Raw genomic sequence first — 26,924 nt, 5'->3', positions numbered from 1 at the left:
CACACATCCAGTCCCACCGCAGAAGGCTTTCCCAGAGACCTCAGGCTGTCCTAGCTATGACCCCTGGTTCGTCTAAGACCCCTTGATTTGATTCTAGTCTTTTCCCACCAAGCAATGTTGGGACTCTCCTGGGGGTCTGCCTACTTGTAGGCTGGTGTCATCTGATCTGGAAAGTTGGGTCAGCATGCAAGCCCACCTCTCCCAGGGCCCCTCTCAGAGGGAGTCCCGAAGCCTTTGACTTCAGGGGATCAATTCCACCAGGCTTCAATTCCACTGGCCTGCCTTCTGGGTTCACCTTCTTCCCATCTCCAGAGCTGAGACCGCCACTGGTAGGAGGAAGGTGAACAGAGGAAGCCGAAGTGGGTGGTTCCTTAAAAATACTAAAGATAGTTCTCCTATGCCAGGAAAATAAAAAGCCTACCCTCAAAATGACAGTATTAATAAAAGACAAAAATCATCATGCAAATTTGAGAACTTACAAAGATAGGTCGAGGGGGATACTCCTCTTCAAAAAGTGTCTGGAGTGCGAACAAGGCTGCCTGTCAGTGGTAAAAAGAACATCTTTGTTCCTGAGAGACTGTGTCCCCAGAATGTTCCCTTTTCCAAAGCCTCTCTAGATGAGAGCAACGTCGCCCTCCCTGGGGAAGAAGCACATCCTCCCTGTAAGGTACAATCCCGGATCCCAACACCCCATCTCAAGTCGCACACGGTACCTATGGAAACGAAACAGATGCTGCCTCAGAGTTTACCTACGAACTAGTATTTCCTCCAAAGAAGAGTTCAAGAGCTCTGCTCTTTCTTCCTTCTCCCAGTCAAAACTAAAAATAGATAAATACGAATGCCTGCACTGTCCCCATCCTCATAGATACAGGGGGGTACAGAAATGAAGGGCACGCAGTGAGCTCAGAGTGGGCTGTGCTGGCACTAATGCCAAGTAACTCAGCGCATGCCCAAGCTGCATTAGGTTCCAGGGAACAGCTCCTTCTTTTGATCACTGTATTTCCTGATTCCAAGATGTGCACATTTTCATAATTTGCTGAAGTCGGAATGCAACTTGTCCTTAATGTATACCTTCTTGGGGATGGGGGGGTTCTTTTGCATTGAAAGTTACTAATTCAACAATATGAGAATTTTATTTTATTTTATTTTTAGAACTAGCCCAGTTGATCCCAAAGATCTGATGGAAAAATAAATGAGGAAGAACAGCCAGGTAAATTCTGGGGGAAAAACAGTGTGGCAGGGAGAGGCTCATGAAAGCCTACCAGTTATTCAGGATGTATTTTAATCATAACGCTACAGAAAATAGCAGGATGGGAGTGTGTGACATCAGACAGATGACTGGAATAGATTCTACCCAGACGCACTTCCGAATTCAGGGTGGTATACAATTCCTGTCACTGGGAAATGGTAGGATATTTAATAGATGATGTTAAGACAACTAGGTAAACCTTAGAGAAAAAGAGTACGTAGTTAGAACTCTACCACATTCCTCACTCCAAAATAAATTACAGACGCATCATGGGGACAACCTGTCCCTCAATAATCAAAAGAATGTTATGTCACACTTTTTTATACCTGTGTAGCATCTCTCTCAGGAACCCCCCACACCGTAACAGCTGTCCCGGGAAAGACCTGGATGCCCAGGGAATAGGAGAAGGAAGGGCATTTACTTTTCACTCCCTACATTTATGTACCTTCTAAATTTAGAACCATCTGTGTGTATTTACTACATCTGCATACATGCGCCTAACAGTTATATGTGTATTTACTTTCATAATTTTTTTTAAAAAAAGTGTTTTTGAAAGCTAAAAAGATAATCTTTTGAGTTTGTTCTCATCCCGCTGGCCTTAACTAGAAATGCTCAAAAACAGAATGGAACAGAAGACTTTCATGTAACTTTGACAACGGCTGCGATGGTCTGTCTTCTTGCCGCACTGGGGATCCTCACAGCCCCCACCCTGCCTGTCCCTCTCATCTCCCTCAACTCACCTTGGCATTAGCAGTATCAAAAATAGTCTCAATGAGTAAGACATCAACCCCACCATCCAGAAGCCCTTTGGCCTGCTCTCTGTATGCTTCAACGAGCTCATCAAATGCTGTAAAAAATAAAGCACCAAATATAAAGTCACCAAAATCCTCTCAAGGGCCAGGACATGCTGTCTTCAGGCCTAGCACTTGTCAACTATTGCTGGTTTCTAATGCTTTAAGGATATCACCTTTTCTAATGATTTAAGAATATCACCTTTTGTGAGAAACCAAATAAAGAAATGGCGCAGCGATGTTAATTAAACCTGTTGACTGAACACTCCTGAACACTTGCCACACAACCTCCACTTGCCCTGTACGAGGCAAGAAGTAAGTGAGGAGGCAGGAAGGTGTGTGGTTTCATGAGCCCCGTACCTTATTTTCAACACCTTTACAGTAGATCTTTCTTAACTTTCTTCCCAGTTATGGTCTTAATCAGTCAGTTAAGGGATGAGTGTGAGAAACAAGAAGAGAACCATGTCACCCTGACTTGGAAACACGGTGGGTCTAGTCACATCCTCTCACACTCGCAGTGATAAAAGGCTTCAGTCCTGTGGACTTCACTCCTGCCAGAGAGAAAACCTGCCTTATGGGGCAATTTCAGTCTGAATCCAAAGTGTTCAATCATTCCAGGGTACCATTTTTATTAGAAACATCTTGAGTTGTCCATTTCCATTTGAGAGGTCAGCCCTCTTGCCATTTACCTCCCAATGAAAAAAGAAAAAAGCTTGGACAGTCAATAGAAAAACCCAATACTACCTTCACGCTTGCTGTATAAAGCACAAGAGAAAGGAAAACTTAGCCCCTCCCAGTCAAGCCTCGACCAAGCATAAGCCCAGTATGAGCAACCCCTGGTGAAGAACTATGACATCACCACATGGAAAGTTCTATAACCAAAAACCTACAAACCATACTTGCCTGAACCTGCCACCTACACAATATTCTTCACTATACAAAGTATCAGTACTATTCAGCTAAGTTTAATTCTTTTTGTATTTCATTGTCTCCATGCTTAAGAAATTGACTTAGATGTTTAGGTTTTTCATAAAATCTCAATGTGAGTATTTTTATGTACGCTAGTTTATGATGTCAACAATGCCAGTATGTTTATATAGTTTGGAGCACTTTCTGAAATAAAACGGGGGCCTAGTGGGCTACTCTATAACAGACCAAGGCCTGGTGTCCATATTTGCTCAACTTCTCAGTTTAAAGCTTTCTCTTGATTAGTTTTATTTTCTCAGCTGATAAAGAAGCATGATCACAGTACCATGTACATTTGAAATAAGAATAGTAGTAGTAATAACAAGATCTGACTTTTTATTTAGATGTTTACTACATTTCAGGGACTGTTACAAGCCCTTTATGTCCATTAAGCCACAATAACCCTGAGGAAGAGCCTGTTATCCCATTGTACAGATTTTAAGATCACTGAAACACAGACATACTTACAGGGGCTCAAAGACTATTTACAATACTTACTAATGTTTCTGTAATCTGGTCTCTCCACAGACGGGGACACCGACAGTGTTTTATTAGTTGGACCCAGAGCTCCTGCCACAAATCTCTTAATTCCTTTGGGAAAAGAAAAACAAGTGTAAAAATCTCTGAACAGCTTGACCTTTTTGTTGTGACTCAACAGGCTAAAAGATTTTCCCCTAGAACACAAGTCTCTAATACTTTATCCACAACTCCGAAATACAAAAGTGCAAGTTATTTTCTTAATTCGTTTGACAACAAACTTGATCTCTCCTGGACCAACAAGAAGCTCTTCATAGTCTTGATCACACTCAGTGAGGCAATGCACAGATTTGACTACAAATGAGTATCTGAGGATGGGAGCTATCCCTGCCACACTGAGAAAATTCTGAAATATAGGGATGTGTACCGGTGATTGCCAAGCTGATCCGAAAGACCAAATTCTCACCTATCTGGCTTCAAAGCGTTTCAGTAACTAACCCTTTTCTATCCCCACAGTCATGTTTGGATAAATTACTTCTCCTTCCTCTTAAGGTATCTCCAAGATCCTGAACTGAACACAGATTCTAGAAAAGCTCCTCACAGTAGCATTCAACTTGAAATGCTCCCCAGTATTATGCTGCAGGCCCTTCACGGGGGCGGGGGGGGTGGGAACGGGACGGACGGACTATTAAATCAGGATTAGCAATTATAAAGCCTAAAATTCAAGTATGAAACAGATCAAATCTTACTGTAAGCACTCTTTCAATAATTCTTTAATAACCTTTCCTCTGGACTAGAGTCCAGGTGCTTCCAAAAGAGCCTCCAAGGTTGGGTTCATCCACATGGCGCAACCGAAGCTGGGGGTACACTGATGACGGTAACTACTCAGTAACCTGGGTCACGATTTACAGTTTAACAGGAGAAGACTACCAATGAGTTGATAACCCAGCCTTCGAACAGGTTACCTTTCCCAGAGCTGAACAATAATATGCGTATAAGAAAAATGTCCTTCTCTTTCCCTGCTTTCGCTGGTTTCATATTCTCTGACCTGCGACTCTGTTGGGGTAATGGTCTCTGCACGTCTGTGGACTTAAAGACTATCTCCCAGAAGCAGAGTTCCCACAAACTGCTTCAGTCTTCATTAGTATGCTGTATCTCATTTCCTAGCAATTCCCCTTTATATTTTCTCCTGCAGGTATTAATTTTACATTTCCAATTCTTAAGGGGCTCCACATATTTCTTCTATTCCCTTCCCTCCCTCAAAGCCTCCCCACCAGCTGGCACCCAAGTCACGCTATGGCAGCCAGCCAGGGGGTTAGTTATTTCAAGAGGCCGCTTTTCAAGTCCCAGCAAGCCTGAATCGCATGCCACAGTCCTGTGCGGGCTGCACAGAGACTTCAAGGACATTAGGGATAGGATGCAGATTACACTATTCACCTACATGAGCCAATCACGAGGATGAGGCTAGCTTTATTGGGTAAGATCAAATATCTTAATGTTTATAAAAATAACCAGAACACCTGAACTACCTAGTAATGTGCTTCCAAAAGGAGAATGATCAGCTTGGCTGTAAATACCCAAAGAATCTACAACCATAAATATACAAAGTAACTAGAGCTACAAAGTGAAGCTAGAGCCCGCACTAAACACAGAGTAAACCCTGAGCCCAAGGCCCACGGGGACAGAATCAAATCAGAGAGGCTCTGGAGGGCTTGATTATGAAATTGCAAAAAAGTCACCTGCCCACAAGTACAAAACAGTGTCTGCAGTGTTGCTGGGGGCCACTTATCACAGAAGGGGAAAGGACAATAAAGACAGCACGTGACACCTGCGAATCTCAAAGGAGTCATCCTTGTAGACGTTCCTTACCTGTCTGGAGGGACACCTCCTCCGCTGCCTTTCTGGCCACCCCCGCAGAGCATTTGTTCATCCGGTAGGCCTACACATGAATGCAAACATTAGCGGGCACTTCTTCCCCTCTGCCCCATAAACCAGGGACTTGTGACCTTATAAAAGCCAGTTTTATTCAGTAAGGAAATGGAGACAGAATTAACAGGAGGTCTGAACGAAATCTCGGCTGAGAAGGCCTCTCAGCTGCCCCAGCCATGAAGGCAGCAGGAGAGCTAAGAGTCCTTGGGAACTGCTCTGAGCTTCCTCCCACAGTCATGAGCTATCTGATAATAAAGGGTGATCTCTTGACCATCTAGGACATCAAAGAATAAGCTGATGCAGTTAAATGCTCTGCAAGTTTGAGAAAGCATAGGAACAGAAGAAGCACAGGCTTCAGAGATAGGAGCCCAGGATTCGAGGACCAGCTCTCTCAGTGCCTGCCTGGGCCATTCCCTTAGCAGCTTCTCCGAGCTCTGACTCCCTTTGCTGCAGGGGGTTGTACTCAAGGCCTCTGAGCTTTTTGCAGATTACTAACCTCTTTAGAACTTGGTAAAGGGCCATGAACCCCCTCAGTAGGAAATAAAAAGTATGCACAAACACACAAAGTAATGCCTACAATATAAAGAGGTTCATGGGCCTTCCAAAATCTTTCCCAGACCAGGTTAGAAGGTCCCAGACTTGTGGCCTTCATGAGCCCTTCTCAGATCTTATGTGCTGTGGATCTTCATTATTTAGTAATTTAGTAATTCAGTATTTAGTAATTAAGAAACCAGAGTATTCTAAAATAGGGGTTGGCAAACTCTATAGGTCCTAGGGCAAATCTAGCCTGGGCCAGTTTTATAAATCAAGTTTTACTGGGATATAATCAACATCATTCATTTACATATTGTTTATTGCTGCTCTTGTACTATAATAACAGTCAAGTAGTTGCTGTTTATGGCCCACAAAGCCTAAAATATTTACTTACCCGGCCCTTTATAGAAAAAGTTTGCCAACTCCTGCCCTAAGTCACACAAAACTAATGATTTTCTCTTGATAACCCAAAAGACACGAGATCTCACAAATTCCCAACAGCAGGAGAGCAATCAGTGCTGCATGAAAACAGAGGCACGCGTCTGGAAGAAAAATCTCACACAGACATGGGTACGGCAGCATCTACTATGTACCCCCATCATTCCACATTTTACAAAATCTGACAAAGGAGCATCATGTTGATTAAAAAGAAACCAGATCCTTCACCACACACCCATTAGGGTGGCTACTATCAACAAAACAAAACCCCCCATAAACAGAAGATACCAAGTCGATAAAGCCGTAGAAAACTTGGGATCCTTGCACACTGTTGGTGGGAATATAAAACGGTGTGGCCACTGTGGCAAACAGTATGGCGGTTTCTCAGAAAATGAAACAAAATCACCACTTCTGAGTATATAATCAGCAATTCCACTTCCGAGCATGTAATCAAAGGAAATGAAAGCAGGGATACAAACAGATTAGCTGTACATGCATGTTCACAGCAACACTGTTCGCAATAACAAAAAGGTGGAATCAACCCAAGTGTCCCTAATGAATGAATGGATGAATAAAATATAATATATATATGTATATGTGTGTGTATATATATATATACACACACATACACATATACACACATATACACATATACACACACATACACATATACACACACATATACGTACGTACAGGGGAACATTATTCAACCTTAAAAAGGAAATTCTGACACTTGCTACGACATAAGTGAACCTTGAAAACATTAAGCTAAGAGTCATAAAAGGACAAAAGCTGTATGATTCCACTTACATGGAGTACCTAGAGGAGACAAATTCGTAGAGAAAGAAAGTACAGTGGTGGTTTTCGGGGTCCAGAGAGGTTAGGGAAGAACAGGGAGTTACTACTGAATGTAATGGGTACAGACCTTCAGTTCTACAAGATGACAAGAGTTCTGGAGATGGACGGTGGCAATGGTTGCCCAGTAAGATGAATGTATCTAATCCCACTGATTATATAAAAATGGTACAAAAAATGGTACATAAAAATGGCTAAGATGGTCAATTTTACATTACATGTGCTTTTTGCCATGATTTAAAAGAAGAACCGAATCTGCCATGCAGGGCAGAAAAAGGGTGCCCACACAGCCAATCACTGTGCCTTTATCAGCAACCACTGCATAATAGGTATCATTTTTACTTGATTACTGGCCCATAAAAGACACCAGTTAGGAAATGAATAGTCTGCTGTGTTCAGAAGCAGAAAAGATTCAAAGCGTCTTCCCAGTCTGACCACAAGCAACAGACAGCGAGGCATGAGCTGCACCCTGCAGCTTCGGCTGGTTTTCTCACTAGCAACTGTCATGGCAGAAAGGGCCCAGGAAGACCTTAGTTACGAGGAACAAGGGCATTCTTACCAAGTGTTCAAGGCCATAGTCAGCTTGGGCAATGCTAGTGCTGCTGAAAGTGTTTGTTTCAATGATATCTGCCCCAGCCAGCAAGTAATCCTGCAACAAGAGATAGCAACGTCAGTGCTCGGGGTTTCAGAGGCCCTGTCCCCCCGCAATAAACACTTCTGCTCGTCACCACCACCCCAAACACCGTGTGACCACCCTCTAAGCGCAGGCACTGCCCTGGAGCCCAGAGACGCAAAAAGATACAAGGATTTGACAGAGAGGGACGTGGTGTAAATAAACGCAGAGCTCGATTCGGACACAGTTCACATGCTAAGCTGGGTGAATGGAATGAAGTTCCTTAAACCCCAAGTTTTAGTTTCCTCACAGAAAGTACTAGAACGCAACTCCATGGGGTGGCTGTGTGATGACACAAGTTCTGGCCCAGGACGGCACGCTGCAGCCTCAGCACAGTTTGATTCCCGCCGGTGACGGCTCTATCTCTGAGAGTCCGGTTCTGTCCATGATTGTTTTAGTCCCTCTCTGTAGGTCCCTCTGAGCCAGATGGACACTCCTTCTAGAACCCGGAGGCTCTCGGCGCCTTCCTGTCCTCCCGGTTCGAAACCCGCCTTCACCACTTCACTCTTTGGGGACGACACTTCCTCATCCTCAATCTGAGGAACACTCTGGAATCTCTCAACTCCCTTGATTTTTCCCAACGGTAAGCAAACCCACCCCCTCCCTAACTGATACACACTCTTGACAAGAAGCTGGGAAGTGAATTTCTCACTTATAGTAAGTCACAAACATCCTAAATATCCACCAGTTGGGAAAAAAAACAAATAAGCTAGAATGTATCCATTTTATAACATGCTTTGTTGCGGCTAAAAACACCATGTATATCTATGGATATTGACATGGAAAGATCTCCAAAAATAGGCTTGATTAGAAAGCAAAACTGAATGATATGTAAAACAGGACACATTAAGTTTAAAGCATACATGTACACAACTGTATGCGTTTTCGCACATATATACATAAATGCATAACAAATTGATGTGGAAAGACATATAGAAGTAAGTAGTTATCTCAGGAGAAAAAAAAAAGAAATTTGGAATAGTGTTCAAAAATGAATTCATTCTCGGGGCACCTGGATGGCTCAGTGGGTTAAGCTTCTGCCTCCCACTCAGGTCATGATCTCAGGATCCTGGGATAGAGCCCCCCATTGGGCTCCCTGCTGAGCAGGGAGCCTGCTTCTCCTCTCTCTGCCTGCTGCTCTGCCTACTTGTGATCTCTCTCTCTGTCAAATAAATAAAGTCTTTAAAAAAAAAAAGTGAATTTATTCTCAATCTACGGGTTTTGTCTTATGAGAGCAAATTAAATTTTTCAAAAAAGAGCAAGAAAAACTGGAGACAACATTAATGCCTAGGAATAAGTAAACTAGTTAAGTAATTAATAATACATATGTAGGTTATATCATGAAGTTATTAAACCTTGTTTGAGAATATTTAATGCTCCTGTATACAGATAAAAATGAAATCATACAACAGTACTTCTAGTTGTTATAATTAAATATAATTAAATTTATATTTAATTATATTTATTAAATTAAATATAATTAAATTTAAATTAAAATTTAATTTTTAAAATCCCACTATAAAAACTAGATTAAAATATAACTTAAAATATGTGATTAATAGTTAGTCTTGGTATTGGTATCTCCTGGTTTTGATTTTCTCCTTTATGGTTTTCTATAATCTTTTTTTTTAAACAATAAACATGTATTGTTTTTACAGTTAGCAAAAAAATTTCTCAGTTCACAGTTTTCTCCAATTTGGTATAGATTTGAAAATTTCCATAATATACAGTTTAGAAGGTGTTTCTTCTAGCTCTTCACCCTCTCCCTATGCCTCTTCTCCTAGCTTAATATCCCACTCCTGGACTCCAGGCAGGACGTCCCTCGATTCCAATCCTATTCCTGCCAATTTAAAAAACATGTGATCTGGGGCACCTGGGTGTCTCAGTGGGTTAGGCCACTGCCCTAGGCTCGGGTCATGATCTCAGGGTCCTGGAATCAAGCCCCACATCAGGCTCTCTGCTCACGGGGAGCCTGTTTCCCCGTCTCTGCCTACTTGCGATCTCTGTGAAATAAATAAATAAAATCTTTAAAAAAAACAAAAAAACAAAAACGTTATGACCTGAGTCAAGCTACTGAATTTCTCCACTCCTCACAGAGCAAGCTGTCAGGAGGAAAGGAGGCCAGGAAGAACAGCATTTTTAGAGGCTAACAGAGGTTCTGAATTGTGTTTCGTGGGGCGATGCTGTGGGCAAGGACTGCCTGCGGCGCTCACCCGTATCCTGGCGGCAAGCTCCCACAAACGTTTCCCCGGGCAGAGCCCAAGGTGTGAGGACACCAGCCCTTGTGGCATCTCAGCTACAACCATAGGGAACTTCGGGGAGAAAACAGTGTATTACTCACAAGTCCTGGGGGGTACAGGCATGCCCAGGGCCACACTTCAAGGGGCGGGGGGCAGATGGGCAGGGGAGTGAGCGCAGACATAGGGTTCTGCCTTTCTGGGGGTACAAGGATGGGGCACCTAGGGTTTCACAGTTTCACTCTTTACTGCCAAATTTAAAACGCAAGAGTGGGAACCAGGGTGTGGAAAGGGAAAAATGGGGCCAGGCAGTTGTCGGGCTCATCCAGGGCTCCCCAAGAGCAGAACTCATGGGTGAGGGCCATCAGGTATCCAGTTGTTCAGCGAGTAGCAGCACCATGTTTAATTAGAGATGGATGTCTCCTGAAATGGGGATCTTGGCAACCAAAAGCTCAATGTCAGGCATTCACGCTACGACCAAAGCAGCTTACTGCCAGGCACCTATATTACAAATATAACTTGGACATTCTGTTAAAATTATACATCAGAGGATCTGATCTATGGTCACTGGCTCCACTAGAAATAGCCACATGTGAAAAAATCCTGGTCTGTTTCCCTTCTTCATCCATGAACACAACACGCTCTCCACATGTCTGGCTAGTAAATGCGCCCCCGTAAACGGGACACCCCGGCACAGTTTGTTGTACTTACAAGCCATTTTCACTCCACAGACCTATCGTGGGAACCTCAGTCTTCCATCTAGATGCCTACCTAATACACAGGGCAAGGAATCTTTCCTCTAACAAATATTTATTGAGCACTTCCTCTGTGGGAGATAACGTTCTAGGCAGTAGGGCTTCAGTAGTGAAAAAAGAGGCATAAATTCTTGCCCTGCAGAAGCTTATAATCTAGTGGTAATCCACAGGAACAATAATGATGAAGCTATAGGGCACAACAGTTCATGTGATTTCAACAGCTGCATTGTAAGAAGTTTATTTGTGGGGCACCTAGGTAAGAAACTGCCTTCCACTCAGGTCATGATTGCTGTGTCCTAGGATCGAGCCCAGCATCAGGCTCCTTGATCAGCGAGGAGCCTACTTCTCCCTCTCCCTCTGCCTGCTGCTTCCCGTTTATGCTCTCTCAAATAAATAAATAAATAAATAAATAAATAAAATTTTTTAAAAGTGTATCTGTAACCATACCAGGCCATTCATATCAATGATGACATTCCCAATCTACAACAGACTAGATTTTATAATAGGATTTACTACTCTCAAGGCCTCGCAGAAAAATTTAGTTACCATTCTTCTTACAGAACCATACCTTTTTAAGGATCAATTTTAAATCTTCTGGTACCTGGAATTCCCATTATGAGCAAAGGAAAGGCATTCTTAGCTTTCCTTCACATGAGCGCCATTCTGCAATTAACCTAGAACAAAGTCTTGACCACACAACAGAATGATCCCTTCCATTCTCAGTGGATCCCTTAATAACAAAGTGATTTGTTTAGATGACTTTTTTTTTCCCTTAAGAGACTGAAACTTCTGTAACAATACCCTTCTCCAGAAAATAAAACTTTCTCACTTCACTGGTAAATATGTTTTATCCTTCCAGTTGAATCCAGACCAGGAAAATAGATTCAATCACCTCAGTAGCTCTTCTGGTTGTAATTTTATGAAATTCTGGCGATGACCTACCAAACAATTTCACTCTGTGTTTCTTTCTAAATTTTAAAAATCTACTGCCCCCAGTTACTTGTTCCTGATTCATGCTGGCTAACCATTTTTATTGGAGACAGGAAAATGGAATGAAAGAACATGGGATTTCACGTCAGGAAGCTCCCAAACGTCAGACAAGTTCTTTACCCTCTGTGAGCCACAACTTCCAAATCCACAAAATAAGAAAACCACCACCTTTTTGGTTTTACTTTATTGGGGCTGCTGTGGTGACTCAGGTAAAGCAGTGTATGTGAAAAGCCCAATTTGTCCAGGATTTCTATGGTCTTTCATTTAACTGCCTCAAAGGCAGGAAAACTACCTTTCTCACCTCCTTATCCTGAATGCTCATCGCAGTGCGAGGCCTTTCTTCAGTGCCCAAAGCCTTCTTTGTGAACAAATCACCTCTTTCTTCTGTAACCTCCAGAGCCCTCGATATGCAAAGAGGCTTACAGAATAATGGCATGAGAACAGGAGGCATGGCGGTACTGTACCTTATGGATCTGGTAAATGACGTTGGGTTGAGTTATACTTAAAATGTCATTGTTGCCTTTTAGGGGCCTGGCATGATCTTGAAATTCGTGACCTCGGAAGTCTTCTTCACTTAGCTTATGCCGCTGGATCATGGTCCCCATCCCTCCATCCAGCACCATGATCCTCTCCCGCAGAATGGCTTCAATCTCATTCTGCAGGCTTTTCTTCACACCTGCTTTAAAGAAAGTGAAAAATCAGACTTTCAAAACCCAGGGGGAAAAGATGCATGCGGAAGGTTTCTAAGAACTACTAAAAGCCTCAATGACACTGACTGGAGCCCCCTCCTTGGTTCGGCTTTTCTTGGCTACCCTCACCACAGCCCACGTATGCCATCCCAAACCTGCTCTCTTTTAGCTCCAAATCCTTCTCCTTCTGTAGGAAATTCTACTTCTACTAACCCCTGTCAGAAGAAGTCTTCTACCCAGAGCTCCAAAATTCACCCTGCTCTCCACCTCATAATCCTCTTACAGCTTCGCTCAAGCTTTTCCCCTCTCTCTGACCTTAGGGAAGAGCACTTCTGTATCCTCTACAGCTCTGACAGTGGAACATGCCTCCATTCCTCCTCCCATTTTCATAAAAAGTCCAAGCATTTTTTCCAGAGGGTCTCTACTGTATTCACTTTTCAGTCCAGAAATAGAAACTATTTTCAGTCTTTAATACAGTTGTTACTGTAAAACAACCTAGCTCCCACATATACAAATTTTGAGATCTTGTGAAAGGAGTCATCATATATGCAAGAGATCAAAGCTTTTTTTAGAGACTCTAAATAAAACATCTGACTTTTTATTAGAAATTTAACAAACATATTCTATACTCTGCGTGGAAGACTGAAGTCCCAGAAAATGCTAAATTAACTTTGGCCCACTAAATATCAAAATATACCATAAAACTATATTCCCATAAAAAAGGAAAAATAAAATACAGAGTATCTCCATTGCTTGGAATAGGAAAAGACTTAAGACTCAAAAAGCCTAACTTGTAATATTAAAAAAAAAAAAATGAATGTGATTCCATAAAAACTAAGGATTCCTATGAAATGAAAGTTATCATAGACAAAATTAACAAACAGATTATGGATTGGAGGAAGATTCTGCAATGTCTCAAACTGAAAGGGACTAACACCTATAATGTACAAGGAACTCCTACAAAGATACAAATAGTCAAGTCAAGGAAGAAGAAAGTAATACTCAGCAACTATATAAAGAGATGCTCAAGCTCATTACCGACTGGATGTGAATTAAAATAAGATGATACCCATTTGTAACCAACAGATGGACAATAATTTAAAAACGGGATAATGCCAAAGAAATCTGCACCCTCCAGTATGCCTGCTGGACAGAGCCATTCTGGAGAGCAGCCTAGCAGAACTTGGTAAAAAGTAAGCATGCAGAAAACACAGCAACCTCAATCCCGGGTGTATTTCCCAAACAAAATCTCAGGTTGATCCACCGGGAACACAGAAGGGCATGTTTGTAGGAGTGGCACGTTGGAGACAACGTTGGGAAATGTCCAAGTAAAATGTGGTAGACATTCGTGGGGAACACTGCACTGCTGTATGATAATGGTGGGATACTGAGTGAAAGGGTCAGCAATCATCTACTACCGAGATACTACTTACATAAATTAAAAGTACGTACACACACTAGAGTACAAGGACACATACAAATACATAGCAATGTGGGAACCAGGCCACCTGTGAGACCATGAGAACTGTGAACAGAAAATGAGATAAAAGGGGACATAATAAAATGGGAATTGCATGCATTGAAGACAAAACTCCCCCAGAGGCCCTTAAAAATTCCCTGCTTCGAGAGAGTCAATTATCATATGGTTTCACTTATTTGTGGAGCATAACAAATAGCATGGAGGACAAAGGGAGATGGAGAGGAGAAGGGAGTTGAGGGAAATTGGAAGGGGAGGTGAACCATGAGAGACTATGGACTCTGAAAAACGATCTGAGAATTTTGAAGGGGTGGGGGGTGGGAGGTTGGGGGCACCAGGTGGTGGGTATTGTAGAGGGCACGGATTGCATGGAGCACTGGGTGTGGTGCAAAAATAATGAATACTGTTATGCTGAAAAAAATAAAAAAATTAAAAAAAAAATAAAAAAATAAAAAAAAAAATTCCCTGCTTCTACATCATCCACATGCTTATTTATCCTGTAGGGGATAAGATTTCCCTTTTAGAGGTGCTCTTCCCAGATTTGTTCATTTAATGTTCACTATTCTTATCCTGATGTATTCCCCAAGCTTTTCCAACAGGGGGTTATCTTTCACTGGCTTCTAATCACCGTTGCCCCTCCAGAAGCTTCTCCCAAGAGTAAGTCACCTTAACAATTCTTCTTTTTTCCCTTGGTAAGGTGAGCAGTCACTGAGATCTTCCATGAAGAACAATGATAACCCAAACAGCCTCATATTCATCTATATTCGGTTCATTGCATACAGAACATTCTGTACAGTTTACTCCTGACTAACCACGTTCTTAACAGGGCAGATTCTACCCAACAACTCTCACAGTGGAAACAAAAATATATAGTTCTGCATTGCCCCCATTTAGCTGACGCATTCTGCTGCTGATATATTTAGATGAAGGTGAAATAACGTTATTTCCTTTCTTAATTAAATAGGAAAGCAAACAGTCATGAGGCAGAGATAGTATTCAAAGAACGGTATGATCTGCCTCTCTACCTCTTCTTTTATACCAACAGTGATGTTTCCCAGTCACATTTCCACTGGTTTTAAGAACAATTTTACCAGTCCCATATCAGAACCCTAGAATCAACAGGGTCACCAGCTCACCTCTGATAAATTTCCTTCTGAGTTATGAATTCAGTATTCAGCCCCTGCCATGCTGAACACCCTCATTCCCCCACACCCAGGTACTGCTCCATCCTTAGGACTGGTTCTCTTCTTTCTACATTTCCTACCTCATACCTCCCGTGTTTTTATGGGTATGTTTGACCAAAAATTTTAATCAAGGATGACCTTAGAGACCGATCTCATTATAAAGCTGAAACTACCGTCAGTTCTTGAGCTAACCTAGTTTTTTCTCAACATTAATCTCAGAGCCATCATTAGAATCGCTTGAGATTACTACTCCCCATCACGACCTACTATCTGCTCATTTTACAAAGTGATTCTACGCAATCTGGAGTGTGCAGAACGACTGCTCTAACCCTGATGTGGTAAAAGAAACGTTTCCTTAAGTTTTATCGTTCTCTGGGTTTCCTTATCCGCCTTGCAACACAGAAACTTTCTTTGGATGAGCGCAGCAGGTGCTCAATAAATATTTATTGAACTGAGAACGTTAACTCTGGCAAAATTTCCACTGCGCCCCGCTGAAATAAGTTGTACCCAACAGCGAAGTTACTTTGACATTAGGAGGTGTCTCGGGCGCGCGCCAAGAGAGGATGCCTCATAGCTGCTGAGAATCCGCTTGCCTGGGGAGGAAGAGGTGAAGGTGCGGAAGGAACCCAGCAGAAGCACGTGGAACCTCCGCCAGCTCAAAGCTGCCACCCTCCCACCCGCGGGGAAACCTGGCGGCGCGCCTCCAGGAGGCGAGGAGAATTACCCCAGGGATTAGAAGCCCATAACAGGATTCGGTACACAACCCAACCGCGGAGAGCTGGAGGCAGCGTTACCGGAAGGCTTCAGCTCTGGCAGCGCGGGCGACATGCCGCCGAGTCTCCTCCTCCGCAGGCCAAGGGCGAAGCCGGGGAGTCGCACTCTGCACAGGAGAACACGGCCAAGAGCAACGCCAGCCAGCGCCTGGGAGCCGACCTCAGGGGCCGAGGTCACAGGAGGCACCGAGGAGCCCGAAGCCCGCGGCCCGGGGCCCGCGACGCCTGGGGCCTTCCGCGCACCACACGCCGCGCGGGGGAACCTCCCGCAAGACCTGGGCGCGGCGTGGCGATAACAGACGTGCCCTCGGCCGCTACAACGCTCCAGCACGTGCTTTCTTCCCGGTCACCCGGCCTGTCCTCGGCACGGGGCTGGCGGCCACACACGCGCGACCCTAAGCGGGTCGCGGGAAAGGCGCGGACTGGACCAGAAAAGGAGGACGCCGTGGCGCCCGAGGTGCGGGACCGAGGATCTCAAGCCCCTTGGGCTTTGGGACAGCTAACAACGTTGCTAGCGTCTCCGCTCAATCTAGCCTCTGTGTGGGAGGTCCTGCCCCCTTCCGGCCTATGATTGGTCTGTACGAGCACGTCGCGCTGTATTGGCGGATCCATTTCAACCAGTCACCTGAGGGTTTGCCCCAGGGCTCTCTGGGAGTTGTAGTCCAAGGTCCCACGCAGTCAATGTTGCCGGAGCCCCAAACTGTTAAGCCCTGCGGGGACTGGGCGCATCTCCAAGTCCGATATCCGGAAATGCGGCCGGCGAGGCCTCTCAAGTTTAAGTCGTAGCGCAGAGTCGGCGCTAGCTTCAGCCTGTGGTGGTGTCAAGAGCGGGGAATTTGGAGTCGGGGGACCAAGTACTAGCCACGTTTTGCTACTGACTGGCTCTGGGCAAGATGAATAACCTCTGAGTCTCTCGGCGCCACAAGCAGGAAATGATAGGGTGGTAGTAATTGCTGCTTTATAAGCCTATTGTAGGGGGAAAATGAGATCGTGCCAACGCGCTGTGAAAACTCTGAAGTACATACCTGCGTGTTAACTGTCAACTAATTGACAGTATAATTTATTGAACACTTAACTATGTATCATGCGTTGGGCTAAATAAACACTCTCAATGCAAAGAAAGACAAGCTACATCACACCCCCGCCTCTCTCTTGAAGAAAGAACTCACAACTAGCTAAAACTAATAATTGAACAGGGGAAAATGAGAACCACATACACTGTGCCAAAAGAGCTGCGTTGCTCCAAGGGTGTTGGAGGAAAGCTTCCAGGAAGTAACTGGGACATGACGTAGGAGCTCTCCAGTGGGGACAGACTTCCTGAGTAGAACACAGCACTAGAGAGACTTTGAAAATAAGGAAAAGTTCTGTAAGGGTGAGCATGGTAGACAGGAGGAAAGCAAATGAATCTAGGAAAATAAAGTTGAGACCAAATTATGAAGTTTACTAATCTTTTTATTTTAAAGTACACATTTGTATGCCATTCTCATTTTATTATGTAATTATACCTCAATTTTTTATATCTAAAAAATTATGATAATCATGAGTATTGCATCTTTACCAAAAATGGTCATACTTGGAGATGAAAAAACTCAAGTGGGGGGAGAATGGAAGAAAGAAGAGTGTAGGAGGGAGAGGATGGCCCTGAAGAGCTAAAGATCTTGCTCAGATTGCAAGGTTTCTGTTTTGTTTTGTTAGATTTTTATTTGACAGAGAGTGAGAGAGAGAGCAAGAGCACAAGTAGGCAGAGAAGTGGGCAGAGGGAGATAGAGAAGCAGACTCCCAGCTGAGCAGGGAGCCGGACATGGGGCTTGATCCCAAAACCCTGGGATTATGACCTGAGCCTGAAGGCAGATCCTTAACCAACTGAGCCACCCAGGCACCCCTAGATTGTAAAGTTTTAAATTATCACCAATCTCACATTTTGTTGAGGTGTTCCTTGAAAAAAAAAATCTTCTGGGTGCCTAGTTATTTAGTATCCTCTATCTTAGCAGAAATTGCAGGAATTGTAGATCAGCCTCTGTGTTTAATAAATCATCAGATATTTGCTTTGTCAGCTAAAAATGACAGGACCCAGTGTTTCCTTAGTCTTAAAAGAGTAACAAATAAGACTAAAAGGTCAGTGAATTCCTAGTACAAAAACTCACACAACTTAAAGAAGAGTTCCAAGAATACCGTTATGGGTTGAAATGTGGCCCGCAACCGTCCTAAACCCTAGCACTTCAGAACGGAACGTCCTCGGACGTAGAGCTGGTGCACAGGTAACTAGTTAAGATAAGTTCCAAGGAGAATGGACTCTTAGTCTAACATGAGCGGTGTCCTTACTGGAAGAGGGCAGAGATACACAAGGATTAAAACAGCCACTTGACAACAGAAGCAGAGTCCCGCGTGGACCTGCTGACACGTTGGTTTTGGAGTAGCAGTTTCCAGGACCGTGACACAGTACCTTTCTGATGTTTTAGACCACCCATCTTGTGATACTTTATTACACTAGGCCTAGGAAACTAATACAGTGGACATAAATACCCAACTCTTACTGTATGCCAGTAAATAAACTGTATTTCAGCTTTATACAGTATTCTGTGGGTCTTGGCTGGCTCAGTGGGTTAAGCGTCTGCCTTTGGCTCGGATCATGATCTCAGGATCCTGGGATCGAGCCCTGCATCATCGGGCTCCCTGCTCAGCGGGGAGCCTGCTTCTCCATATCCTTCTGACCTTCCTCCCTGCTTGTGCGCCCTCACTCTCTCTCCCTCTCTGTCTCAAGTAAATAAATAAAATTAAAAAAAAAAAAAACATTATTCTATGGCTTGATTGTGTGTGCCAAGCCCATTGAGTTGTTTTGGTGTCCTGCTAGTCAGAGTCCTAAGAATGTCAACTGAGAGCCAGTTCTCAAACAAGGGATTGCTACCCTTGGGGGGTGTGGAGGTAACCATTAGCTTTCCCCAGAAGATCCCTGACTTTTCCTTCTTCCCTCAAATCCCTTCATAATCTCAAGGTTATGACCCACCCCTAGAGTCACATAGATCAACAAGCACTTTGATAACCCACATGGATTGTAGTAATTGAGCTGAATTTACTGAGTCTGTGATACACAATCTTGTTGCCAAGTACAAGTTTATTGTCACCAATAGCCCTGGAGAGGCCTTGCTCCCCCTTTTCTCCTGCATGGAGAGAATTACCATCTCTCTCTCTAGGACTTTGTTTCCTGGGCAAGTCAGGTTCAATCTGTGCCGTCTGCTCCACTGACTCCAAAAGCGTTCTTTTTTTTTTTTTTTAAGATTTTATTTGTTTATTTGAGAGAGAGAGAATGAGAAAGCATGAGCAGGTAGGAGGGCCAGAGAGAGAGGGAGAAGGAGGCTGCCCTCTGAGCAGGGAGCCCAACATGGGACTCGATCCAAGGACCCTGGGATCATGACTTGAGATGACTGAGCCATCTAGGCGCCCCCAGCTGGATCTTTAAATGCCAGAACACCATAACTCTTATCTTTTAATAACTCTGAATCATGTCCCAAATACCACAGAAATTCTAGGTTTCAACTTGACTATCTTAATTGAAACTTGCCTCCCTGCTTCCCAGGCAGGGCCAGAAAATAATGTTTTAAGTCACCTCTATTTTAAAATTTGCCCTTTAAAGGAAAACAAAAACAAAATATTAACTTGGCTATAATTGCTGAACTTTTTAAGCACTAAACCCTAACCAATTTCTTTTTGTAGTTATGAGAAAAGAATTTTCTCTTTTCAATTTAAAAATTATTTCTGATCTCCCTCCAGGTCTATTCTATAAATTTCCAGACTTCAAAGAAAAGACTTTAAAAAGGGTTTGTCAGGTCACTTTGCCTCCTTATATTGCATTTATAAAAGTAAAAGTTTAGCAGTTAGCTAAAAGTTTAGCTCTCAGTTCATCATCTTAAACTGATTAAATCCTACATTCCTGTCTATTAAAAATGTTTGTACTCCTAGACAAAACCAAGCCAAACCAAACCAAACCAATCATCCCCCCAAAACACAAAACCAAAATCCAAACCAAAGCAAATTTTAAAAACCAAAAACCTGGAGTGTCTGGGTGGCTCAGTGGGTTGAGCATCTGCCTTTGGTTCAGGTCATGATCTCAAGGTCCTGGGATCGAGCCCCGCATCAGGCTCCCTGCTTAATAGGGAGTCAGTTTCTCTCTCTCCTTAAGCCCCTCCCCTTGCTCATGCTCTCTCTCTCTCAAATATATATATATATGTGTATATATATATATATATATATATGAATTTTTTAAAAAGATCCAATTGTTGAAATCCTATAACTTGTTGGCACTATTATTCATTTGTTTAACAAATATTTGTCGACACTGACCAGGCACTGGAGCTAAAATAATGAGACAGACCCAGGTCATGTAGCCTAGAGCGTAGGAAAAATGGTAATCACGGGGCGCCTGGGTGGCTCAGTGGGTTAAAGCCTCTGCTTCGGCTCGGGTCATGATCCCAGGGTGCTGGGATCGAGCCCCACATCAGGCTCTCTGCTCAGCAGGGAGCCTGCTTCCTCCTCTCGCTCTCTGCCTGCCTCTCTGCCTACTTGTGATCTCTATCTATCAAATAAATAAATAAAATCTTTAAAAAAAAAAAAAGAAAAGAAAAATGGTAATCACATATATCATTACAAAGCAAGGTTAGGCCCATGGAGGAGGATATCCGTAAGCTAGGTGCTCTTATTACCCTTGTCTCACAATGAAAAAAAAAAAAAAAGGAGAATGTGGCTGGTCATAACTGATCACAGTCAGTTACAGATGTCTTTGTTCCTTCTCCACCTGCCTGGCTTTACTGATTAACCTAAAAGAAAAGAAAAAGAAGAGAGAGAACTTAAACAACTTGCCCAAGGTAGCAAAACTGGTCCTCATACCTGGAAAAACTGATTTCAGTGTTTGTGCTCTTTAAAAAAAAAAAAAAAAGATTTTATTTATTTGACAGAGAGAGAGAGAGATCACAGGCAGGCAGAGAGGCAGGAGGGGGGTGGGGGGTGGGAAGCAGGCTCCCCGCCAAGCAGAGAGCCCGATGTGGGGCTCGATCCCAGGACCTGGAGATCATGACCTGAGCCAAAGGCACAGGACTAACCCACTGAGCCACCCAGGTGCCCCTGTTTGCTCTCTTTGTCACTAAACCAACTCTTCCCTGTGGGCAGCCCTCTCCCCAGAAAACTGGAAGTCCCAAACTGCTTGTAATGTCAGCTGTAACTCAGATGCCCCTGCTCTCATCGTAACATAGGTTTATAAAAATGTTACTGCTTTCTTAGTAGTTAAATAAATGTCATCCTTATTCCCAAAATGCTGAAATTTTAAGTATGCTATATTTTCAATGGGAGATACTCATACGTGGCTTTGGGGGGCCAGATAAAAATTTAAAGTTCAAAGGAAGATCACAAACACCATCCCTAGCGTGTTAGTATATGACCTTCCAGAGCTCTGGTAGGTCAGGCACCTTGCCCTCTACCCTGTCTGCCCTTTTGCCTTGCGTACTTAAGCCTTTAATTCAGTTTAAGGAAGTCTTTTTTTTTTTTTTTTAAGATTTTATCTATTTGAGAGACAGAGAGCACAAGTAGGGGAGAGGGTTCAAAGGAGAGAGGGAAGCAGGCTACCTGCTGAGCTGGGAGCCTTAGTGGGGGACTCAATCCCGGGACCCTGGGATCATGAACTGAGCTGAAGGCAGACACTTAACCTGCTGAGCCACCCAGGCGCCCCAAGAAAGTCTTATTTAAGTACAGACTTTTTCTGGCTCAGTCCTAACTACATCTACAGCAACATCTAGTACCTGGACACACAGTGGCAAGTGAATAAATGTTAGCAAGAATAAATTACTGGGGGCTGCGCCTGGGTTTCTCCAGTTACTGGAGAAACATGGCAGTCGCATTTTTCAGAGCTTAATCAATTGAACACTGCTAGCTCAAATTTCACAGCAGACTCTGTAAAAGGCACAGAGAGGATGTTGTGTGCTTGTTTTTATTTTTTCCAGGATATCGCTTAAAAGCTTTAATCATTCTCTGAAGTTGGAGATAGTATTCTTTTATTTTCCAATGGTAAGATAAATCTCATAGGGTTAACATTAAATAAAGCGAAAGAATCCCCGGATGAAGCTGAGTCTAACTTAACGAAATGTATTAATCCCAGTAAAGAAACACCGTGTTCCTCAGAAAACGGCGGGGGGAATGCTTGGGGGGGTGGTGGCTGAGTAAGGGTGAGGAATGGAGGCACGGAGAAGGGACTCAGGAATGTCCGCCTCGCTAGTGGGCTCTTTGCCCTTGTTTCTGGTGCGGTGAGTGCATCCTAGAGAGCATACCTCGGGCTGTCATGGTTCGACCGTCATCCAAGGATTCCCTGGGTGAACAACTAGTCCTTCTCTGCAGGCAGACAACTAGTCCTTCTCTGCAGGCAGACAACCATGCTGGGATAGGTCTCTCCATTGAAAGCAGGACAACAGAGTACCTGGTACATGACTGAGATTACCCCATGTGTAAATACCATGTACTTCTAATAATACTTGGGGTAGCTTTCCACTTGGATGACCAGTTGGTATTAAGGACCTTGATATAAAAGTCCTTATAAGAACCACTAATTTGGGTACCTCTCAAAAATGAAGTATGGCCTTTAAGCATTATGTAAGCTATGTTTTTCTTCAAGTAAATATTTAACCAACAATCACTTATTCATTCTATGTGTCAAACACTCTTAGTTTATATTGCAGGGTTAATTCTGGAGTGTGTTAAATCATGGAACATTTTTCCCTGGGAGCTAATTTAGTTTGAAAGAAATTGAAACCTATGGCATTATTCAGACTATCAAAATGTATAATTAATATTGACAGCAGAGCCTTAGAAAAGTCAATAAAACAGGTACTAATTAAGTGCTGGAAGTAGATAAGTACTATGTCAGGCGTTTTCGGGGGAGTACAGAGATGTTCAAAATGGGATTTCTAGGGGTGCCTGGGTGGTTCAGCTGATTGAGTGTCTGCCTTCAGCTCAGGTCATGATTCCAGGTCTTGGGATCGAGTCCTGTGTGAGTCTCACTGCTCAGTGGAGAATCTGCTTCTTCCTTTCCCTCTGCCATCACTTTCTCTCTCTCTCTTTCCCTCAAATCAATAAATAAAACTTCAAAATAGGATTTCTACCTCAAAGATCCTGTAGTATAGATGAAGACAGAATACAAATGAGTAAGACAAAGTGGAAATGGAATAAGGGAAATACAAATGAAAAGCTACTGACTAGAGGAAAGGAAGACGTTCATTCGAAATAGAAAGAACTAATGCCGGATGTGATGGCATTGGATGATGAGGCGTTTGGACGGTTATGAGAGTAGAGCCTTCCTGAATGGGATAGGTTTCTTAGAAAAGAAGCCCAAGACAGCTTCTTTAGAAAAGGGTATTCCTTGGTCACAAGTAATTGAAAAAGGGCACAGAGATGTTCTAAGCTCTGCCATATGTAACGTGTCTTTCTACGGCTGACGTGCTTGAACGGCTGGCTGATTACCTATGAAATTCTTGAATCACAGCCTTTTCCCCTCAAAACTGATTGCTGTGTTATCTCTTCTTTCTTTCTTTTTTTTTTCAAACAGCTCTACTGAGATATATTATTCACATACCATGCAATTCGGTTATTTAAAGCATACAATTCAATGGTTTTGGGTGTATTATATTATTAATTTTTAAAATCGCATTATAACATATAACATAAAATGTGCCATTTCAACCTTTTTTAGTATACAATTTTTTTTTTTTTAAAGATTCTTAGATGGTTTTTTTTTTTTTTTTTTTTTGGTCAGAGAGAGAGAGAGGGAGAAAGCAAGCACAGGTAGACAGAGTGGTAGGCAGAGGGAGAAGCAGGCTTCCTGCCAAGCAAGGAGCCTGATGTGGGACTCGATCCCAGGACCCCGGGATCATGACCTGAGCCGAAGGCAGCCGCTTAACCAACTGAGCCACCCAGGCGTCCCTAGTATACAATTTAGTGGCATTAACAACAGTCACGGTATTGGGCAACCGTCACTATTTCACACTTCCAAAACTTTTTTGCCATCCTGAACAGAAGCCTTGTAACCATTAAGCAATAACTCCCCATTCCTCCTCACCCCAGGTCCTGGTAACCTATAATCAGATTTCTGTCTCTATGAATTTGACAACTCTAGGTTCCTCATGTAAATGGAATTATATTTGTCTTTTATGTACCTGAGTTATTTTGTTTAGCATAATGTTTTTTTTTTAAGATTTTATTTATTTATTTGACAGAGAGAGAGAGAGATCACAAGTAGGCAGAGAGGCAGGCAGAGAGAGGGAGAAGCAGGCTCACTGCTGAGCAGAGAGCCCGATGCGGGGCTCGATCCCAGGACCCTGAGATCATGACCTGAGCTGAAGGCAGAGGCTTAACCCACTGAGCCACCCAGGTGCCCCTAGCATAATGTTTTTAAGGTTCACTCACACTGAAGCATATATACTAGCTTTGTTCCTTTTTAAGGGAGCACAGTATTCCATTGTACGAACACATCACCTATTGTTTTTCTGTTCATTTGTTCATGGACATATGGATAGTTTCCATCTTGTAACTGTTGTGAGTAATGCTACAATGAACATCAGTAGATGAGTATATGCTCCAGGCCCTGCTTTCAACATTTTGGGTATATACCTGGGACCCGGTATTGCTGGATTTTGTCATCATTCTATGTTTAGTTTTTTGAGGAACTTCCCAACTGTTTACCATAGTAGCTGCAGCATTTTACATCCCAACCAGCAATGTAGAACGGTCCTAATTTCCCTGCATCCTTTCCAACACTTGTCATTTTTCATCTCATTGATAATAGCCATCTTAATAAGAATAACATGATATTTCACTGTGGTTTGGGTTTGCATTTCTCTAACGATTAGTAATGATTGGCCATTTTTCTATCTTCTTTGGAGAAATGTCTGCTTAAATCCTTTGCCCATTTTGGATCACCCGTTTTTTTGGTTGTCATATTATTTAAATTTATATATTCTGGATATTAATCCCTTATCAGATACATGATTTATGAATATTTTCTCCCATTCTGTGGGTCCTCTTCTCACTCTCTTGATAGTGCCCCTTGAGGCACAGAAGTTTTTAGCTTTGTTTAAGTCCAATCTATATATTTTTTCATTTAAAACCTGTGCTCTTGGTGCCATATCCATAAAATCATTGCTAAATCCAATGGCATGAACATTTCCCCCTATGTTCCCTATGTTTTCTTCCAAGATTTTTGTAGTTTTAGCTATTCAGATTAGGCCTCTCATTCATTTTGAGTTGATTTTTGCATATGGTATAACATAAGGGTCCAAATTTATTTTTTGCATGTGAAATCCAAATCTTCCCACCATAATTTATTGACATTTTCTTCCACCATTGCATGGTCTTGGCATCCTTGTCAAAAATCAATTAACCATACATGTCAGGATTTGTTCTTGGGTTCTGTAGTTTATTCTCTTGGCCTCTGTGTTTATCCTTATGCCAGTACCACACCATTTGGCTTTGTCATACATTTTGAAATCAGTAAGTGTGAGTCCTTCAACTTTGTTCTTTTTTCTCAAGCTAGTTTGGCTATTTAAGGTTCCTTGAGACTTCAAATGAATTTCAGGGTGAGTTTTTCTATTTCTATAAAAATGCCATTGGGATTTTAATACAGATTGCATTGAATCTGTACATTGTCTTTTGGCAGTATTCACATTTAACAATATTTCATTTCATGGATCTGTGATAGCTTTCCATTTATTTAGGTCTTCTTCAATTTCTTTTTTTTTAAATATTTTATTTATTTATTTGACAGAGAAAGAGATCACAACTAGGCAGAGAGACAGGCAGAGAGAGAGAGAGTGGGAAACAGGGAGCCTGATATGGGGCTTGATTCCAGGACCCTGAGACCATGACCTGAGCTGAAGGCAGAGGCTCAACCCACTGAGCCACTCAGGCACCCTGGTCTTCCTCAATTTCTTACAGCAGTGTCTTGTATCTTCAGTGTGTAAGCCTTTTGCCTCCTTGATTTAATCGATTCCTAAGTATTTTATTCTGTTAAATGCTATGGCAAATGGAATCATTTCCTAAGTTCCTTTTTTAGATTGTTCACCGCAAATGTATAGAAATACAACTGATTTGGGGGTGTTGATTTTGTATTTGAATCTTTACTGAATTCATTTATTGGCTCTAACAATTTTTGTGTGTGTGAATTATTTAGGGCTTTCCACATAGAAGATTGTGTCATCTGTGAACAGAGATCATCTTACTTTCTTTCCAGATTTGATGTATTTTATTTGTTTTCCTTGCCTAATTACTCTGGATAGAATTTTCAGTACTACGTTGAATAGCAGTGATGAAAGCAGACATCCTTGCCTTGTTCCTGATCTTGGAGGAAAAGCTTCCAGGCTTCTACCACTGCATATGATGCTAGCTGTGAGTTTTTTTATTTTGTGTGGTCTTTATCATCTTGGGGAAGCACCAAGATGCTTCTATTTTAATGAGTGTTTTTATCATGTAAGGGTGTTAATATTATTTTCTTTTTCTGTATCGATTCAGACAATCATGGGTATTCCCCCCACTTCTTTGTGCTTCTTTATGTCACATTAGACAAAAAAGATAAAAGTAGGTAGGGATCCTAAACGGAGTGGTTTCAAGTTAGGATTGGATGACCCCGCTGATGTGTCTCTGGTCTTCTGCCTCTGCCTTCAGCCAGGCCTTTATCTCACACTTGGACTCTTACAACAGCCTTCTCAAAATATGTCTCCATTTTAATGTCAGTGGATCTTGGAATGGTTGTTATTAGCATAATGAAAGAATTTTCTGTCTTAAAACTGCCTAGCACTCTATGGGGATGGAAGGTGGGCACTGCTGGCCTTTCTCTGGCTCTCTCCCAGTCGCTCCATCTGCACACTGCTCACTGCCTG

At 42.7% G+C, this 26,924-nt stretch overlaps 1 protein-coding gene across 3 annotated transcripts in view; it reads right to left on the bottom strand.

Moving 5' to 3' along the window:
- The window catches only part of MTR (5-methyltetrahydrofolate-homocysteine methyltransferase), a 108,646-nt gene extending 92,100 nt beyond the window's left edge, over nt 1–16,546 (bottom strand). For 2 of the 3 annotated variants that reach the window (XM_047702138.1, XM_047702139.1), the window contains exons 1-7: nt 16,039–16,546; nt 12,359–12,573; nt 7,799–7,888; nt 5,353–5,422; nt 3,505–3,597; nt 1,990–2,096; nt 480–539 (exon numbers count right to left, since the gene is read on the bottom strand). In XM_047702138.1, coding sequence (XP_047558094.1) covers nt 480–539; nt 1,990–2,096; nt 3,505–3,597; nt 5,353–5,422; nt 7,799–7,888; nt 12,359–12,573; nt 16,039–16,072 — 669 coding nt within the window. In that variant the 5' untranslated portion in view covers nt 16,073–16,546. The remainder of the gene's footprint in view (nt 1–479; nt 540–1,989; nt 2,097–3,504; nt 3,598–5,352; nt 5,423–7,798; nt 7,889–12,358; nt 12,574–16,038) is intronic. The other variant, XM_047702140.1, reaches the window with a different exon arrangement.
- Nucleotides 16,547–26,924: the final 10,378 nt, after the last annotated feature.

Source organism: Lutra lutra, chromosome 14, assembly GCF_902655055.1.
Source record: "Lutra lutra chromosome 14, mLutLut1.2, whole genome shotgun sequence".
Taxonomy (NCBI): Eukaryota; Metazoa; Chordata; class Mammalia; order Carnivora; family Mustelidae; genus Lutra; species Lutra lutra.
The sequence above is the reverse complement of the archived record's forward strand: the minus strand, read 5'-3'. Positions and strand labels throughout refer to the sequence as shown.